Source organism: Diuraphis noxia, unplaced genomic scaffold (genome assembly GCF_037042655.1).
Source record: "Diuraphis noxia isolate RWA-SAM2 unplaced genomic scaffold, SU_Dnox_SAM2 contig0001, whole genome shotgun sequence".
NCBI classification, from domain to species: Eukaryota; Metazoa; Arthropoda; class Insecta; order Hemiptera; family Aphididae; genus Diuraphis; species Diuraphis noxia.
Window position 1 is genome coordinate 211,993 of NW_028301711.1, and position 22,088 is coordinate 234,080.

At 32.1% G+C, this 22,088-nt stretch overlaps 1 protein-coding gene across 1 annotated transcript; it reads left to right on the forward strand.

Annotated features, from left to right (window-relative positions):
• Window positions 1-14,617: 14,617 nt before the first annotated feature.
• LOC149059097 (uncharacterized) lies at window positions 14,618-19,822 on the forward strand. The gene has a single exon (XM_089222578.1). It carries the CDS (start codon window positions 14,618-14,620, stop codon window positions 19,820-19,822), a length of 5,205 nt encoding a protein of 1,734 aa, XP_089078704.1.
• Window positions 19,823-22,088: the final 2,266 nt, after the last annotated feature.

Genomic DNA, 22,088 nt, shown 5'->3' on the forward strand with positions numbered 1-22,088 from the left:
ATTGCCACTGTCCTTCTGTTGTTATCTTCTTCAAACGAGACTCTAAAATATTCAACCCTGCAGTGGATGAGCCAAACATTGAGTCTTTAGATTTGATTAAATCTATAATACAATGTATTGATTTATTTTTTGTCTCTTTATTTTCTATAATTTCAGAATCATTTGGTACATTATTATCTTTATGATGTGAATAATCTGGCTCATTAGTATTAGAATAATTTAGAAAATCAGTATTATTTTCTTTTGGTGCATCAATTTGAGAACAATTATTTACCGATAAAAATGACTGGAAGAAATCTGGTGAGATAGATACATTCCCCTGGGCTAAAATAGCAATTTCATATCTATCTTTTGGGGTAACTGGAGGGAAACTTTTTGAAATTACATCAAAATGAATATAAACAGCGCACTGATGTTTACAGAATTTACCAAATTTACCAGAAAGGCATGAACAACAACCTCCCATAATGTTTACTTCATAAGTACATGATGAATCTTTTTCACTCTGTACACAATACTCATATTCTGATTTAGATACTATATGAGCTCTTTGTATTGTACTTGCTTTTTTTATTAATGAATCTAAAAAGATTCTAGCAGTTCTATTTTTAGTGTGTCTACAATTAGCAAAAGCCATTAAGCGCCTACAATAATGATCTTCTAATACTGTGCATGTGAAATCTAATAAAGCTACGACGTTGTATGCTTTTACTCTTGAAAGAACAGTGTCATTAAAAATTCGAACAGTAATTTCAGAGTAGTTATTTGTGTGATGACCTTTAGTTGATTCATCACGCCACGCCAAACACCATTTGTGTCTTGTTTGCCAATGTTCATTTAAATATCTTGACCATTTTGGAAACTCAGAGTTTTTAATACTATCATTAAAACATTTCTCTGAAGAATCAACTGTATCAGCATATAAAATAGATTGAAAACTCTTCATAATTATTGGTCGCTTATCTTTCGGTATGTTATTCTTTGAGTCCCAGACCCAACGCCAAACAGCCTGACAAACATGGAAAATGCATAGTAAATGGATACTATTTGGCCAGTTGTTTTCAATTGCATTTATTTCAGCTGCAGCATTATCAGTTATAAAGATTTTTGGCCAGCCAACACCACCAAAGCAATTAATACCACATTATTTTAGTAACTGAAATCCAGTGTTATATGCTGACCTATTAATTTATTAAATAAGGATCTAAGTTAACTGAAATTAATTTATAGATTGATAAAATTAATTTTAAATACACCTTTTGTAATAATTATTGCTAATGGAACTGCACCTGCAGCACACGGAGTAAGCATAAATGTTATAGAATAATTGTCTGCATCACAGGCAGATGTACTGTCAACAAATACAATGTTACTAGATGACTTTAATGAATGGGCTCGTTGCATAAGTGGGGTAATAATAACTAATGCAAACGGATCTTCCTTGAACTTAACTATTACATTTCTCTCTTTGTATACATCAATCTTTTGTATTATTTTCTAGAAAAAAGAACATTATAAGTTATTATATCATTAGATGCCTAATTAAGTAGGAATTGTATACATTTCAAATCAGAAAATGAAATAACTTTTTAGCTTTTTTTAATGTAGGTCTATTAGCTTATAATTTCTAACTACAGAAAGAGAAGAAGTCAGCTTTTTTAATTTTTCGAGAAAAACAAAATCAAAAATTGTATGAAGTTTAATGATATAAGTTTTGAAATTTGCCATTCATTTTTAATATACTGTATAGATCCATTAGAAAACCCCATAGGTTTGTATTAATTTATTATTTAATTGATATATGTCTTTCTTTTTTTAGTAACTATAAAGCTAACCTAACCTTTTTATAATATAAACTTAATTTTTTTCAATAAAATATTTTATATTCACAATATTCAGACATACTCTGAAGATGGAGCATGGATAAATCCAAAATATATTGTTATAACTAATAATAAATTGTCTATGAAATCTTCAACTACTTTCTTTAATTGTTAAATACTAATGAAATGTGTATACATTTACAAAAATTTACCTCAATCAAACCTGTTCCAGACCGTGGACCTAAATTTTCCAACCTCCATTCATTATGCCAATTTTGGACAGTTCTATAAGTTGGATTAATAGATCCATTAGCCAAGACTTCCAGTGAAAAATTTTCTTTTAATTCTAAAATGCGCTCATGACAATTAATTGCATCAGTTATATACCCATATTATCATTAAAATACTCGAAAAAGGTATTTTTAAGTATCTTATCTGCTGGTAAAAAGCGTAAAGTTTCAGCAGTGTCAATACTATGGTTATGTTTATTTTTAATTGTTATTACACCATATAACCCATCCTGAAAAATAATTTTACTAAATGTATTTAATTAAATGATATGTAAGTAAAATTTTCAAACAAGAGAATTATAATTATAAGTAGGTACTTATCAAGGCGGTGAGTATCTTAATAATGTATTTAAATAAGTAATAAGAAAAATAAACAAATAACCAAACCTTAATATAGGGATCTACTTTTCGTGTAGAATGAGTATCTAATTTTACCATACATGTTACAGAAGCTAAACAGTTAGCATTTTTTGAATTCCCTTTTTTATTTTCTTCTCTGGAAACTTTACGAAAGGAGCTATGCTGACATACAAACTTTTTCCTGGAAACAAATAATAAAAACCTTCTAAAGATCTAAACTATTAAAAAAATATAACTCATTTAAAATCAGCATGGTACTGATAAATATTAAATTTATATTCTTGAGTTTTACTGCTTTGTAATTTTGAATTCAAAAAAAAAAATACAAATTTGTTTAAGTATTTTACAGATTTATAATCATACACGAATAATCAAAAAATACTTATCAGTTACCTATCTACCACAATAAAAAAAAGTATTGTCAAAAAAAGTATGTACAGAAAACTTATGTTAATTAGGTATTTTTAGATTTTTCATCTTTTTTTTATCAAAAATTGTAAAATCTTTATAAAGTTATAAAGATATTATAAAACTAAATAAAACTGTTTTCAAAATGTTTTTACCTAATCTAATAGGTGTATAAACTTGTAATCAATAAATATATTCAAACTAAAAAAAATTATCTTTTTTATTTAAAAGCAAATACCTAGGTAACTATACTTATTTTAAAATAATGATACATATAATTTTTAAAAACCAAAAGTGCAAGAAACATAATAATATCAAATAAGTTATTGATTAAAATCTATAGCTTAAAATTATTAAATTAAAATTTCAAACTTACCTACTAATCAAATTGTATGTGGGTACCAAACTGTTTAAATTGGTAGTTATTAACGCAAATGGTTTTTTAAATAAATATAAGCTAAGCATGATTATTATTTTTACATATTTTGTAATAGAAAATATATTTAAGTATTTTATAAGAAAAAAGTATACCATTAGTTTATTTAAAAAAAAAAATAAGCTGTTGAGAATTGATAAATTAAATTAAAAACTCAATTAAAAAGGTATTTGATATTTAGACTAATTATTATTGACTTTGTTCACTGTACAAAATTATTATTCTAAAAACAATGATAAAGAATAATTTATTTTAACTTCCAAAATGTAATAATCATATTAATATGGTTAATGGTTATCCTAAATGTACAATATTATTACTGAATTACTGGCCTATATAATTTATCCTTCATTTACTTGTAGACAATATTATATAATATTACAATAATAATCATTGATAAGTGTTACCTACTGAAAAATAGATTTTACTGAATTCATGCCAATATCACAATATCAAAAAATCCAATATTAAAAATGTTAATAACATTTAAATAAAAAATGTAAATATATATAATATATATTGCGTATGCACTTTTATATTGATACATTTTAGTTTGACAGGCATAATGATAGGATAGTAGTGGATAGATCACCTCATCACCTTACTAAAAATGTATTACATTTATATTTATATTTTCTTAATAATTTAAACTCAACCAAATTAATAAAATTATTATAACTATCATTATTAAATCATACAAATTTAGTGTTAAATTCAAAGACTGAATTATACTATAATAATATAGTATATATTAAAATGTATTTATATTAATTGTAAATTATACAATACCTAATGTCCCAGAATTATATTTTATGAACATTTGTGAGTATTTGCCACTTTTACATAAATGTAATATATTCTCTGATTGGTATAATGCACCTATAATATTATACTTACGAACAATTAATTTTTTTCCCACATGGTCGAGAAGATCTAGCATTCCATTTAATATTATTTAATTTTCCGAATTCACAAACCCACAAATTACAGTCCTCTTTATTTTTAATGTTTGATCGAATAACATATTCATAACATTCTAGTTCAGTTACTATTTTGTTAATGAACGACTTAGGCAAATGGAGATTCATTAGCTAGGACTTAGGAGACTATTAATACTATAATATTATTATTATTATTATAATTTTAAATATATTTTATGTAAAACCGCGGCATCTGATATAATATTATTCTTTGATAATAATTATTAAATAAAACCGCGGTAAATTTGAATCGGCCAATCAGAGAACAGCGGTCGTGTAGCAATGTACAGTATGTTAATATGCAACCCGGCCTCTTCAATGTAGTGTCCGGCGACTTAGCTTGGCAGCTGTGGTTACCTGCGCTGTCAGCGATACGGTCACAGAATAACCAGAAGGCTCACTCTTTTAGAATAACACGGGTCTTATGGGGGATAGATTTGCAACACCTGTTGGGATATCAGTGTAGCCTGTATGTAGATAATAACCAATTGTACAACCACAGAATATTATGTGGTCCCGTATTACAACTTATTGGTACAATAAATATTGTACATCATTTTATTGTATAATAATAATTAACAATGTTTAAACTTTAAGTTAAACTAAAAAAAAAGTTTAACTATAACTGTTCGAACACAACATCGCCAAGTAAGCAATAAAACATTTTAACTATTAATAGTCACATAAATATTATTTATTTTGTCATGGTGAAACATTAATTACACATTTTTATAAATACATCAATACATAATACTAAAACAACAATATCCTAAAGAAAAATTATCTTTTTTTTTTACAAATGTTTTAAAATAGCAAATTTTCTTTTTTCTGTTTGTTTCAGACAACATGGTCCTATTAAAAAATTTAATTGCAGTAAAAATCCTAAAACGTATAAATAAATCTATTAAAAATTGTTTGTTAAATAATTCACAAAGATGACTAAAACGTACATTACAAAGTAGATCTTTCATTATGGACCCAATATTATTGTTAGTAGCAATAGAAGGAAAATTGTCAACAAATATATCTTCTAATTTAATTATGTAATTATAAAATTAATCATGAGGCATTAATAGCTTACCAAAATTGGAAGAGTCATTTGCAGAGTAAGATTTATGTATAGTGATAACATCAAAATCGTGTAGATTCAGTTTCAGCAGCAAAAGAGAATTTTCAATTATTTTCGAATCCTGGCTACACTGATATCCCAAACATTTTTCACTAATTTTCGAGTTCTCATTAAGTGAGCCTTCTGGTTGTTCTGTGATACGGTCGCGTCCGCTGGTACATGCTGACAAGACATCTGAAGCCAGTAATATTGTAAATCCCCGCAAAAAGCGACACTGCACACGTCCCACTCTATCAACATTTCGACAACGGCGACCGGCAGCATATTACCACAGATTATATAAAACCAGATGGTGCACTTTTTCGATTTACTGATAACACGAACCTACCTCAAATCAGTAGGGTCACATAAGAGAAATAAATTAATGTAGGTACAACAACTTTTGCCATAATTTTTAACTATCGTATCAAATAATATTTAATACATAATAATATAATATTATATGTACTTTGAGCGTCAATGGCTCAATGCTAATGGAATTCCAAAAATCATCTAAAATTTTGCGTAGCTTTAATTCAATATATGGATTAGTCTGTTATAATCTTCAGGCTTATGTTTATCAAACCTACTTGTATTTTTTAAAACTTTAAAACAGATAATCATGTTAAGCATACAAATACTTCCCCAACATTTTTTGAGAAGTGATTTTTAAATATTTAAAATACTTTTTTGTGCATATTATTCCAGAATACTAAATTTGTTTTATCTTTTTCGATATTTTTATTTACACTTCAAGAAATAGTGACTCTGGTACACAATTTAAAAATATTTTACTGTGTACATCACAAAGACAAGGAGGAAATACATTATTTTTAAAATAAAAACAAATTTTGGTCTGTGGCAGGAGTGTTAGCTCATTTATTATAATGTTCTCCATAAGTTCAATATACAAAAGATAAATAAATAAAAAAAATTATATCTCGTAGAGAAGATTAAAATCAGATTCCGTAAGAAGCCCGATTTTTAATTTTTAAATTTTACGTCCAAAAAATAATTCGAAAAGCTAACTTAAACGGGCATGGTTTAAAATGAAATATTATACTAAATTTTACAGATATCAAAAATCGGGCATCTTACAGCATCAGATATGAAAAATATTTTCTTTATTATTAAATAAATATAAAATAATTGGTGCAAAAATAAATTATGAAGATTAAATAAAAAAGTTTAATAAATAAAAAAATTCACACTCAGCATATCGCGTACGTTGAGCAATGATCAGCAAAACAATAACGGTAATTCGGTACTATATATTTAAATATATATATTATATTACTATATATTTAAATATATATTTATATAATCTGTGGTACAACGGCTGAACAGTGTCAAAAAAGTCAGTGATGCGTAGTTAATAAACAATAATTTCTAATTAAGCCTTATTTTCCCTATCCGTGGTGACACTGATTTGAGGTAGGTTTTGATTTTTCGCATTTTTGAGAATTACACGGGCCGAATAGGGAGTGCACCAACTGGTTTTATATAATCTGTGATATTACCACAGAATAGGTGAAATCAGAATGGACACTCTCCAAAATCGACGAAATGAGCTCAAGTGCCACCAGTGTAGTAGCCACACAACAAAACTATTGTGAACTCTAGTTTTATGTAGCATACGGCTAGTCTGAGCTACAGATTTTTCGTTTGTTTGTTTGTAAACAAATCAATAAAAAGTGAACACGAGATATCCACGAGTCATTCGCTTTTTGATATTTCATTGATATTTGATATAGGTAGTCATTCGAAATTATTAATATTTATATTAATTATTAATATATATAACACCAAATAAAATTGTTCAAATAAAGATTTTTTATATACCTATATAGTTTATTTATTATTTATTTGCAATTGTTTTTGTAAATAAAATTATTTGTTATTAAATCATGTTTGTTTTTTTTTAATTTTTCTTATTGATTTATTGGTTGATATCATCTACAATTACCTATATTGGTCCTATTGCATAATGAAGAAAATACATTTTTACATTAGACTGCTACATTAAATATCAAATAAATAACCTATAATTTTATAGTAAGTTTGTTAATTAAATTTATTTTTATCAATTCTTGCAAATATTTATGTTTTTTAAAATATAAAATAAAAATTATTTATTACTAGAAAGTATATGAATCTAATTTATTTCCATTTCAAATCGAATATAGAATAGAAATATATGTAATATGTATGTATTTCGCGTACAGTTTTTTGGTAAAACTGATCTTAATTAACTGATATTGATGAAATATACTCTAAAATATAATAATATAACATAACCAAATTTCAAATAAACCGCCAACGTTGAATATGTTTCTATATAAAATTATTACGTACAATATTTTTGTCATTGTACTTTTTGTGAACACTGGTGGCACTTTAGCTCAAATTACCGTACTCTCCATAAGAGCCAATGTAAAATAATTATCGGTGTCCATTCTGATTTCACCTATTCTGTGATATTACCATTCTACACACGAAATAAAACCCATATGAAAATACAGCTTTCTTATTGGTTCTACATTTGGCTGGATAAAATATTTAAAATATTTATTATTATTATCATTATTTTTTTTATTCTAATTTAATCTAATTTATTACTATGTATGTATATTGTATCGAACTAGTATGTATGCTATCTATTTTTTTTTTGTCGAATAAATTATTATTGTTATCATTAGATAATTGAGAAAAATAAAAATATATAATCTCAGGAATCTTTTAGTTTTTTTTTTATACTTTAATTTAAAACGAATTCTGAGATCATTGAAATTGTAATGCTTATAACTCGCATTAAAATAAAAATTTAAAAATATGACATCCATTACATTATAATCTTACTTTTAAATAGAATAACATTATGTATAACAGAGTTTAGTGAATTATTAAGACCATACAATTTGCAGTTATTTTATGTATTTGTAAGATGGAGATGACAAATAATAATAACTAATGACATATTTTTCAACATTTGTATAAAAAGTAACACTATATCAAGTAATGAATTGGATAGTTATTATTTAAATTAATATATTAAAAAATTATCAATGATCAATTATATTAATGTAATCTAGACAAAAGATATTTAAATATTTAAAATATTTAATTCATAATCATGCAATAGAAATATTTATTATTTATTAATATTATTTTTGTCGGATGCTGGCTTTATAATATAATATATTAGTATATTAGAATTAATCTATTGTTAATCTTAATTTGTATTGTTTTGTAACTGTCAAGTTACCTATCATAGTTGTATACTAGTGGCTTTAAAATAAAATAAAAATAGATTTTTATGCATCATGTAATAGAAATATTAATTTTAAATTATGCTGTATTTTATTATATAATTATATGATGATAAGAAAAAAAATATTTTATCACACATAGATTATTTAAGTGTTAAGTCTCTTAGTTCAAGTTCATTATTTTTATTTTTATTGTATATTTCTTGAATTTAAAAGATGATTCTTAAATTAATTCTTGAAAATCTTCCTTCATCATTTAAAAATGTTATAACTAATTAATTATGATATTACAACAATACGGTCAAATTTAAATGATTTATCAAGTATTGTAAACAATGGGATTAATTAAATAATAGTCATATGACTAATATGAATTAAAATTTGTTTGCTACCTAATAATCTCACCAACATCTAATTAAGTATTATTGATTTGATTATTATATAACTTACAATTAATTTTTTTATATTATACTTTGTAGGCAATATACATAATATGTATAACTTTTATTTTTAAATGTTGTAATATCATGGTTCCTAACATGGTGTTATTGTTCTTATACAACAGGATTTTAATTTATCAACAAAATCTTTAAAATGGGTTGGACATGATGACATTTTTTTCGCATTAATTTATCAATTAGGGGGTATTAAAATTAATATTTCTATTACATGATGCATAAAAATCTATTTTTATTTTATTTTAAGGCCACTAGTATACAACTATGATAGGTAACGTGACAGTTACAATTCTAATATACTAATATATTATATTATAAAGCCAGCCTTCAACAAAAATAATATTAATAAATAATAAATATTTCTATTGCATGATTATGAATTAAATATTTTAAATATTTAAATATCTTTTGTCTAGATTACATTAATATAATTGATCATTGATCATTTTTTAACATACATACATAGTAATAAATTAGATTAAATTAGAATAAAAAAAATAATGATAATAATAATAAATATTTTAAATATTTTATCCCGCCAAATGTAGAACCAATGAGAAAGCTGTATTTTCATATGGGTTTTATTTCGTGTGCAGAATGGTAATATGCCGACCGGCAAGCCAAGCCGTCTGCCGACGTCTCGAGCTCGACATTCTTTTCAGTCTTTTCATGACCACTGACTTAAGTGCACGTCCCACTGGTCAAGTCTGCCGATCCGTCTGTCAACTGTCAACGTCAAAAAACCACGCGGTCAACATTTTGGTGTTCCTGTTTTTTCGTCTTTCATTGATGTTCACCGACACCATGATGGGCTAAGTCGACTATCTGGGGCCGCGGAAGGCCCGGCGGCTAACATCCACAACCGTCTTCAACGTAATCGGTGCAGATGGGCCATGTCGATCACGAGTATAAGGTATCGACGGACCACGCGGCCAGCTCATCGTAGCCACCGGTTACCAACATCTCAAGCCACCAGCAGTCGTCAAGTATTATTTTCACCCAACTTCCCCTTGTTTTTTCATTTTGATTATGTATCACCATTGTTTTTTTACACACCGGGTATCCTCAACGGTGTCCCGAGATAATTAAGTATTATTTTTCCCTTTTTTCATTTTGATTATGTATCACTACAACTTATTTCTACTTATCCTCCATTTCTCCTAATAGGTGCCCGGGTAACCGTCATGCGGAGCCGTGGGTCTTTTCCTTTAATACATATAAGAGTATAATGTGTCATACCGACGTATGATTATCATTCCGCGCCGGTACCGCTTATCGGAGCCGTAGCATTATTTCTTGTATCTTTCTCCATTACTTTCCTTATAACTTTGCCATGTGCTAAATTATTATATATTTTTCCCTGTATTTTATGCACTTTGCCATGTGCCAAATTGTTATATTTTTTTCCCCTGTATTTTATGCACTTTGCCATGTGCCAAATATTATATATTTTCTGAATTGCAATTGCCATGTACTTAATGTTATATTATTTTATTCATGTTGTTTAAAACACAACATTTACTTATAACCGTGTAAAATATAACTATATGATTACCTTATATTCTGTCATATTTTTTTATTAATATTATTTTTTACTTTTTCCCCTTTTAAAATAAATTTTTGGGATTCATTTCCCACTGCGTGTATAAAAGCCTGCAAGTTCCACCGACTTGGCCTTCGGGTCAACACGCGGTGCAGCCTGCAGGTCACGATGTAAGTGTTCCCCTTACATTGTGGGTGGTATATAGGGCCTGAAAAACTCTATAATCTCACATAGGTTTATATTTAATTCTAATAAATTATAACTAACAGTTTTTTTTTTTTTTAAACTAAAAATTTAAAGCAGATATTTTAAAAATAAAATCTCACTTCTTATATAAATTATGTTGAACATTATATAAACATAAGATTAAACTTTAAATATATTTAAGATGCGTATTGTAAATCGTGTACAATTAAATAATTATTTCAACATAAATCAACTTACGTTGTTCTATAATCGACAGAGAATATCCGATAATAATTAATAAGTGTATAATATATTTTATAATTATAAAATATTCATCAAATGTTATAATTAAAGTGGAAAATCAAATGATTTATTTCAAATGTTTGAAATAAATGATTAAGTTTTTCGGTAGAATATAAATTTCGAAACATAATAATAAGGGTAGAAAAATCATTTGAACTTAATTTGAAATTGATTTCATTTTTATAAGATATTCATACTTAGACTACTATCAGGCCATACATAGAACTAAATATTACAAACACGTAGTTTAAGGAATATAATATTTAATTTTAATAGCTTATAACTAACAATTTTTTTTTTTAAACTCCGAAAATTGAATGCAGATATTTAACAATTAAAATCACTCTTCTTATCTAAATTTTGTTGAATATTATATAAATTTAAGATAAAAATTAAATATGTTTGAGATGCATATTATAAATCGTGTAAAATTAAATTATTATAAAAATTTAAATCAACTTACGTTGCACTATAATAGACAGAGAATACCCGATAATAATTAATAAGTGTATAATATATTTATTAATTATAAAATTTTCATAAAATGTTATGATTAAAGTGGAAAATCAAATGATTTATCTGAAATGTTTGCAATGAATTTTCAAGGTTGTAACGTCACAGAATTTTGTCACTATTTAATATTATTAATGTTTCCCTGAGCATACACTTTCCCATATCATAATTATTAATCGGAATTATTATTATACTAATCGCATGCCATTAATTATTATCATGAGCAATATTATGTAATACTCGATCCCCGACCCCCACAACACCTGCAGTGTCCGCTTGTCAACAGGCCGCCGCCGATGCCGGTCGCCGCTGCCGGTCGCGATTGTCGTGTCCGTGTGTGCGCACCGACAGGGCAGTCTGTCATTCCCTAATTAATGTTATTTTCCCCTGATCATGCGACACTGACTTTCCCCACCAACGGCCGAAGACGACCAGGGCCCAACGGCCGAAGACGACCACTGACGCCTCGGTACTTACACTGTTACCGCTGAACTGAAAAGACTCCTAACAGTATTCTACGTCTCCCGGACTCCTTGCCGGATAACACTCACACAGTCACACGTGGACACCCACGAATTTTTTTTCAACGCAACCATTGTTTTCTTTTTGTTATTAAAACCGTGATCGAAATTCCAACATGATGGGCTGAGCACGCCAATGGGCCGTGGTGGCCATATGACCGGGGCTATGATGAGGCTCCTCTCCAAAAAAGGATCGACGTTTCCGACGACCAGGTGGGCCATGTCGGCCACGTGTGCGCCGGCGACAGTTTGTCAGCCTACCCGTATCCCCGGAACGTCAACAACCACCTCAACAGTCAACATCGTGTCGTCTTGTAAAGTATTAAGTTCTTTTACCCCCCATACCCCTCTAAAATTTGGGTGTCGTAATATTTCCTTCTCCCTCTCTCCTATTATATATCTATTCTGTTTTACGCGACAGCTCGGGCGGTAACCCTATGGTTAGCCAAATGTTATTATTATATTATTAAATTTCAAACACCGTCGGTGTCACGCGGAACCTCGTTCGAAAACGAGTTCCGCTGCGACAATCTTAGGATCGTCACGCTGCGAGGCTCGTAGGTCACAACTTGGGTGTTCCCCTCAAGTTGTGGGTGGTTTGCGGAACCCTAGAAAGCTCCGTAATCTCACAAGGTTTTCAGTGGAATATAAATTTCAAAACATATGAATTAGGGTAGAAAAATTATTTGAACTTAATTTGAAATAGAGTTCATATTTATAACATACTCATACTTATATGTATAATATCAGGCTATGCATTGAACTAAATATTACACGTATTTTAAGGAAAATATTTATTTATAGTAGATTATAACTAATGTTTTTTTTATTTTTTTTTTAAAAACTCGGAAAATTGAATGCAGATATTTAAAAAGAAAATCACACTACTTCTTTAAATCATGTGTAATATAATATATGTCGCCGCCGCGACAACGCGCCATAGTACCAACGACCACACACACACACACACACACACAATCACCTGTTTTGTCATATTATTGTTGTATTTACGTATATTTTATTTGTGTCCCGTGTGAATTATTCAATTATGTAATATGTAGATTAAATGTTATCGCTCGCCGCCGCCACGCCGGCTACGTGAATATTTAACACGGCCGCCGTGAATCTGTCTTCCACCGTACGTTCGTGAGTAAAGACCAACGCGCGTGTTAATATTATATTTCCTCTCTAAATAGGGAAAATTGTGTTTTTTACTATAATCATTGGCGCCAGAAGGGCCTACTTATTTTGTTGTTATATAAATTAAATTATTATACCTCTGTGCTGGCGTGAATCGCCAATTTTATTACATTTGTGTGTTAACACCATTTTGCGTGTTTTTATTTTTATGTTATTATTATATAGCTAGGCAGCGGCTGGCCAGCAGTGCACCGACAACCTGTGAGTTTTATTTATATTATTATTTATGTTATAATACATATTATTTAGTTGTTAGGCCAAAAGGGCCATCTATTTATTATTAGTATTTGTTGTGCCATAAGGGTCAAGTAAAACTTACATTTTTATACTTGTTCGTTTTATACGAGCTAATAGCTCAAATAGCAGCTTCTTATATTATTATATTTTGTTGAGCCAAAAGGGCTAAGATATACCTATTATATCTTAATATTATTTACCTTGTTCGGCCATAAGGGCTTCGATTTATTGATTATTATATTATTATTTGTGTTGCTGTGATTTTATTTATATTATATTGTGTTTTATTAAATTGTGTATTATACAGCAACTCATACTACCTAAACCGTGTTACCATTTTTTATTATTATTATTTATTTGTAAACACACATTACACACCTACACATATACACGCTTAGAGACAAATACACATAACACACAACACACATTACGTAGCTCGACAGTATTTGCCCGGCGATCCCGACCACTGCTGTTCGAGCTATTGCACCACTACACACCCAGCTATTCCTCGTATATTCAAGATCTAGGTGTTAGTGGCAACTTTTAGGTGTTCGGCGTTCGCGTATTATTTTTATATGCTGCCGGCCCGTACATTTTGGTGACCTCGACGTGATGTTCATTGCTATCACACATTTTACTCATAATCGCGTAATTATTGTTATTGGTAATTATTCAGACCTGCTCAGCTCGTTGAATGTTATAAATATTATTATTGAGAACCATTAATCACTTATTCTAAATATCGGTCTTGATATTATTATATTATAGTATTCAAGAACAAGGTCAATCACCTCTCGTGTTAGTTGCTATTATTATTATTGAATGCAAATACGTACGAGTAAATGTGTAATACAGTGTCAATTATAAAATAAATTCAATCAGAAACCTAGTAGTGTTGTGAGTATTATTCTTTCTAAATCCGTGATAAGCACTATATATATTATTATATCGTGATTTTGATTTTCTTTTTTTGTCTATAAATATGGTACTTGACGAAAGCGATCTAAAGGTGTTAGCCGATATGAAAAGAAAACGGGGAGTGGTAAAGGCTTCACTGACCCGCATAAAAACGTTTGTCAGCAAATTTGATCCTAGGGAGCAAGCTGTATCATTATTAGAATTTCGGCAAGAAGAGTTGCCCCTGATCAACCGGAAGTTTGATGACATTCAATCACAAATAGAGTTGCTCAGTGTTGACGAAGATGTTCAGGCTGAAGAGGACAGATCAAACTTTGAGCAAGATTATTTCTCCATTAGATCCAAAATACAGGAATTAATTAATCTAGAAAAGTCACACAACACGTCAACCCATAACTCTACATTTTTGACTGGACATCATGCTCAACGTATGCAGTTAACACCCATACCTTTGCCCAGCTTTAATGGAAACATTCAAGACTGGTTTTCGTTTTTTGATATTTTCAAAGCAATGGTTCATAACGAAGATGGCTATACTCCGGCGCAAAAGTTTTTCCATTTGAGATCTTGCTTACGAGGTACAGCATTGGATCTAGTTCAGTCTATTCCAATTAGCGATGTGAATTACGACGTTGTTATTAAACGGCTTATACAACGTTATGACAACAAAGGTCTCGTGATTCAGTCACACATACGTTCGATTTTGGATTGCTCACCTGTCGATGATTCAGTGCCTAATTCGTTACAAAGACTCCACTCTACCGTGTGCACACATGTTGCTGCACTAAAGTCCTTAAATCAGCCAGTCGAATATTGGGATGCTTGGCTGATAACGATAGTTACTGGGCTTTTTGACAGAAGTACAGCTCACAGTTGGCAACTATATCAAAAAAACACAGATCTACCAAGGTATGCAGACCTCGAAGCATATTTAGCTAATCGATGTGCTGTCTTAGAAACATTAGCGTTCAACAGACAACCGGCTAGTACTGAAAATGTGCAAGGTGGTTCAAGTGTAAAAAAGAGTTGTGGAGTGACCAATTCAAAAAAGGCGCTATTTGCTACAGACAGCAAACCTAGTAGACCATGTCCTTGCTGTTCAGAAATGCATCGGATGTATATGTGTCAAAAATTCAAAAATCTTTCGATATCAGAACGGCTAGAGCTAGTCAGAGATAATCGATTATGCTTTAACTGCTTAGCTCCATTTCACACAGCCGACAATTGTAAGTCAAATTACTCGTGTAAGAAATGTCATCGTAAACATAACACGATATTACACTTTGAGAGAAAACAAGAGGAGCATCAATTAGAAGACCAGCCTTCAAATGCTGCCTCCCTACCAGAACCGTCAAGCATACAATCACCTAGAGCTAAGAGTATGATGTCTGTTGTGAAACCTAAGGAAGTTACACATGTTTTTTTGGCCACAGCAATAGTTTCAGTTAGAAACAATTTTGGTGTATATCGGAAGTGTCGAGCTGTGTTAGACAGTGGCTCGCAGGTAAATTTTATTTCGAAAAGATTTGCTAAGCAGCTCCAACTGCCATCAAGGAAGACCATAATGCCGATAAGTGGTATCGGCGCAAGTACAACGCAATCCACCAACACCATAGATGCTCATATGAAATCCTGCATAAGAAACTTTGGCGTTAACAATAGTTGCTACATATTGCCGGTAATCGTCGAAGAACTACCTTCAGTAAAACCACCCAAGGAAGGATGGAAAATTCCTAAAGACTACGAATCGTTACTAGCAGATCCATCGTTCTGCGAAGCAGGGCCGATCGACCTATTGCTTGGATGTGGCATTTTCTTTGACTTAATGGAAGCGGAACGCACCCCATTGGCGCCAGGTACGCTTTGTTTACAGGCAAGTAAACTTGGTTGGTTAGTTACGGGAGGAATCCAATCAACCTGCTTACTAAGCGTTGGTGAGTCATTAGAGAACAAGTGGAGACATCAAGGATTTGTAGAGGACAATGACTATGGCCGGCTATCTAAAGCGAACAGAAGATGCACCGAAGAACAAGAAGCAGCTGCACATTTCCAAGAAACAATGAAACGCGATGAAGACGGACGGTTTGTGCTGCGACTGCCCATAAAACACGAGATTAGCAACATCGGCAAGACCCTTGATATGGCTACAGCAAGATTTCTGAGTGTGGAACGCAGGTTACAAAGAGACGAGGGCCTTAGAGGTGCGTATGTCACGTTCATGAAGGAATATGAAGCCGACGGTCATATGAAGGAAGTAGATAACAGCAGCACATCAACCACACGGTTTTATTTGCCACATCACCCAGTTCTGAAGGAGTCCAGTCTGACTACCAAGTTGAGGGTCGTATTTGATGCCTCGGCTAAAAGTTCGACGGGAGTATCACTGAACGATATACTCATGCGTGGACCAACCGTCCAAGAAGAGCTATTTGCCATTCTGGCTCGATTTCGAAAGCACCAATATGCCATCACCTCTGATGTAGAGAAAATGTTCAGGCAGATATCCGTGGATCCTGAAGATCAGGATCTTCAGTGTATTTTGTGGCGTGAAAAACCAAGTGACGGTTTGCGAACATTCAAGCTAACCACTGTAACTTATGGGACCACCTCAGCGTCATTCATGGCAACGCAATGTCTTGTGTCCCTCGCGGAAATAGAGAAAAACAGATACCCTGAAGCTGCATCCGCCATCCGTCGTGACTTCTACATGGATGACCTCATGACTGGTGCAGAGACGATAGCGGGATGTATTCAGCTACAAACCCAGATTAGTAACATTCTAAGCTCAGCCAGATTGCCACTTAGAAAGTGGTGTTCAAACTCTGATGAGATCCTCGCTCATGTGGTTAAGGAGCAAAGGGAGCCCTTGTTTGTCATCCGTGCGGAGGCGGAAGATATTGTCAAGTCACTCGGTTTATGCTGGAAACCAGTCCAAGATGAATTCATATTCCAGCTAGCGTCCATACCCATAAGAGCTAAAGTTACGAAGAGGATGTTGCTGTCTGATCTTAATAAAATATTTGATCCACTTGGCTTCTTGACTCCTGTGCTAATCACGGGAAAAATATTTCTGCAGCAACTTTGGCAGATTAAGGTTGAATGGGATAATCCTCTACCCATAGAGATACAGACGAAATGGGAATTATTCCATCAGCAACTTGAAGAACTTGGATCATTGTCGATTCCTAGGAAATGCAAGCCCTGTGTAAGTGAGCAGATTGAATTTCATGGTTTTTGTGACGCCTCACAAGAGGCATATGGAGCGTGCATATACGTGAGATCACAGGGCATAGACGATGGTGGACAAGTTTATAGCAGATTGCTGTGTTCGAAGTCACGAGTAGCACCACTTAAAGGGTCAACGATTCCAAGGCTTGAGTTATCTGGAGCACTAGTTCTGGCTCAGCTTGCTGTCAAGGTGGCGTTGGCGTGGGATGTAGACGTTAAGTGCTTCCATCTTTGGACCGATTCTACTGTGGTGTTAGGATGGATCAATAGCCACGTTACCAGACTAAAAACATTTGTAGCAAACCGTGTGGAGCAAATATTAGAGATAACTGATCCTAAGCAATGGAGGTATGTCAAGACTGAAGAGAATCCTGCCGATTTAGTCTCAAGAGGAGTCAAACCACACGAGCTAGAGGTTTGCAGCACGTGGTGGAATGGGCCAGTGTGGTTGTCCCAGGCAAAGAACCAATGGAAAGTAGTTGATACTCTCCCACAAGACACTTCGGAACTCCCAGAACAGCGGCTTAACCAGCTAGCGTTATTGGCAGTGAACCCGCTAAAGGATATTGTAACCAAATACTCTACTTGGAATCGACTTCTACGTGCCGTTGCATGGATTCTGCGATTCGTAAAGTACGTCATGTCCAAACGCCAAGCACAAGAAGCGAGTTACTTGTCTGTTCAAGATCTCAGAGGAGCCGAGAAATTCTTAATACGAAGAGCGCAAGCAGAAGAGTTTGGAGAGGAGATCAAGGCATTAAAGAATCAGAAAGAGATACCACACAGCAGTAAGTTACAGGCACTAAATCCAGTAATAAGAAACGAGTTATTAGTAGTGGGTGGCCGTTTAACCAATGCCGACATTTCAGAAGAGCAAAAAAGACCAATTGTGCTGCCCGCAGATCATACAATTACACAACTCATTTTCAAGGATCGACATCGGAATCTACTACATGTTGGCCCTCAAGCACTTTTAGCTGATATAAGGCGCCGTTATTGGCCTCTGCGGGGACGAATGATTGCAAGATCCGTTGTAAAACAATGTGTAACATGCATTCGAGCTAAACCATCATTTCAATACCCATTAATGGCTCCATTGCCCAAGGATAGAGTTATCTGCAGTCGACCATTCACGACTACTGGGGTAGACTTCGCAGGTCCATTAACCATTCGTAGTGGAATTCGGGGACGTCCGGGTAAAAAGGCATGGGTGGCTATGTTTATTTGCTTCGCGACCAAGGCAATTCATATTGAAGTGGTAGAGGAGTTAACTAAAAGTGCCTTCATAGCTGCGCTTAGGAGGTTTAGTGCAAGAAGAGGTAAACCTGCCACCATTTGGAGCGATAATGGCACGAATTTTGTAGGAGCACAAAGGGAATTATCAACATATACTAAGAACATTGAAGCAGAACTAGCCAATGAAGGGATCAGCTGGCGGTTTAACCCACCATCTAGTCCGCACTTTGGAGGATTGTGGGAAGCTTCGGTAAAGAGTGCTAAACATCATTTGAATAGGGTAATGAAGCAGGCATGTTTAACGCTAAGTGAGCTTCAGACCTTGCTGTGCCAGATAGAAGCCTGTCTAAACTCTCGTCCGTTAACGCCACTAAGTAGCGATCCGAACGATCTTGAACCTCTAACACCAGCCCATTTCCTCATAGGAGGACCCATAACTCTGCCCCCTGAACCAGATCTGTCGGAAGATAATATGGTTGGTTTACGTAGATGGAAGTTGGTACAAGGGATATTACAAGCATTTTGGAACAGATGGCGAAATGAGTACCTTCCGCAACTTCAAGTTAGAGGAAAATGGAGGACGAAAAGAGAAGCATTGAAGGTCACCGATATAGTGATTGTAAAGGAAGATAATCTGGCTCCTGCCAAATGGAAAATAGCACGTGTAACAAACCTACATCCAGGCAAGGACGGTCATGTCAGGGTCGTTACCATACGTACCTCAAACGGCACAGAAATGAGGCGTCCAGTAGTAAAATTGTGTCATCTGCCAGTGCTCGAGGGAGAGCAAACAGTTGGAAATTAACTTTCCAACGGGGGGAGGATGTCGCCGCCGCGACAACGCGCCATAGTACCAACGACCACACACACACACACACACACACACAATCACCTGTTTTGTCATATTATTGTTGTATTTACGTATATTTTATTTGTGTCCCGTGTGAATTATTCAATTATGTAATATGTAGATTAAATGTTATCGCTCGCCGCCGCCACGCCGGCTACGTGAATATTTAACACGGCCGCCGTGAATCTGTCTTCCACCGTACGTTCGTGAGTAAAGACCAACGCGCGTGTTAATATTATATTTCCTCTCTAAATAGGGAAAATTGTGTTTTTTACTATAATCATTGGCGCCAGAAGGGCCTACTTATTTTGTTGTTATATAAATTAAATTATTATACCTCTGTGCTGGCGTGAATCGCCAATTTTATTACATTTGTGTGTTAACACCATTTTGCGTGTTTTTATTTTTATGTTATTATTATATAGCTAGGCAGCGGCTGGCCAGCAGTGCACCGACAACCTGTGAGTTTTATTTATATTATTATTTATGTTATAATACATATTATTTAGTTGTTAGGCCAAAAGGGCCATCTATTTATTATTAGTATTTGTTGAGTCATAAGGGCCGTACATTATTTTGTGTTATTATTATTATATTTATTTCTGCCATAAGGGCTATATATATATTATATTTAGTATATTTGTCGTATTTGTTTGGTCATAAGGGCCACGCATTATTTTCATATACACAATCTTTTATATTATTATATTTGTTGAGCCAGAAGGGCTAATTTTCATATTATTTTGTTGTGCCATAAGGGTCAAGTAAAACTTACATTTTTATACTTGTTCGTTTTATACGAGCTAATAGCTCAAATAGCAGCTTCTTATATTATTATATTTTGTTGAGCCAAAAGGGCTAAGATATACCTATTATATCTTAATATTATTTACCTTGTTCGGCCATAAGGGCTTCGATTTATTGATTATTATATTATTATTTGTGTTGCTGTGATTTTATTTATATTATATTGTGTTTTATTAAATTGTGTATTATACAGCAACTCATACTACCTAAACCGTGTTACCATTTTTTATTATTATTATTTATTTGTAAACACACATTACACACCTACACATATACACGCTTAGAGACAAATACACATAACACACAACACACATTACGTAGCTCGACAGTATTTGCCCGGCGATCCCGACCACTGCTGTTCGAGCTATTGCACCACTACACACCCAGCTATTCCTCGTATATTCAAGATCTAGGTGTTAGTGGCAACTTTTAGGTGTTCGGCGTTCGCGTATTATTTTTATATGCTGCCGGCCCGTACAATATAAACATAAGATTAAATTTAAACAAATTGAGATACATATTACATATTTTGTAAAATTATATAATTATTTAAAATTAAATCAACTTACTTAGCACTGTAATAGACAGAGAATACCCAATAATAATTAATAAGTGTATAATATATTTTATAATTATAAAATATTCATCAAATGTTATGATTAAACTATTAAAGTGCAAAATCAAGTGAATTATTTGAAATGTTTACAATGAATCTTCAAGTTTATCGGTAGAATATAAATTTCGAAACATAATAATTAGGGTAGAAAAATCGTTTGATCTAAATTTGAAATCGAGTTCTTAGATATATCATATTCATACTTATATATCTACTATCAGGCCATGCACAGAATTTAAAAATTATAAATACGTAGTTTAAGGTTTATATTTAATTCTAATAAATTGTAACTAACGGTTTTTTTTTAAACTCTGAAAATTGAATGCAGATATTTTAAAAATAAAATTACACTTCTTGCTATAATCGTGTAAAATTAAATAATTATTTCAAATTACATCAACTTACGTTGTTCTATAATCGACAGGGAATATCCGATAATAATTAATAAAATAATAAGTTTATAATATATTTAATAATTATAAAATATTCATAAAATGTTATGATTAAAGTGGAAAATCAAGTGATTTATTTGAAATTTTAGGAATGAATTTTCAAGGTTTTCATCAGAATATACATTTCGAAACATCGTAATAAAGGAAAAAAATCATTTGAACTTTATTTGAAATAGAGTTTTTAGTTATAGCATATTCATACTTATATGTCTACTATCAGGCCATGCATATATTTATAGATTACAAAAACGTAGTTTAAGATTAATATTGAATTATAATAGATTATAACTAACACCTTTTTAGAAACTCAGAAAAATTAGAAGCGGATATTTAAAAAATAAAATCA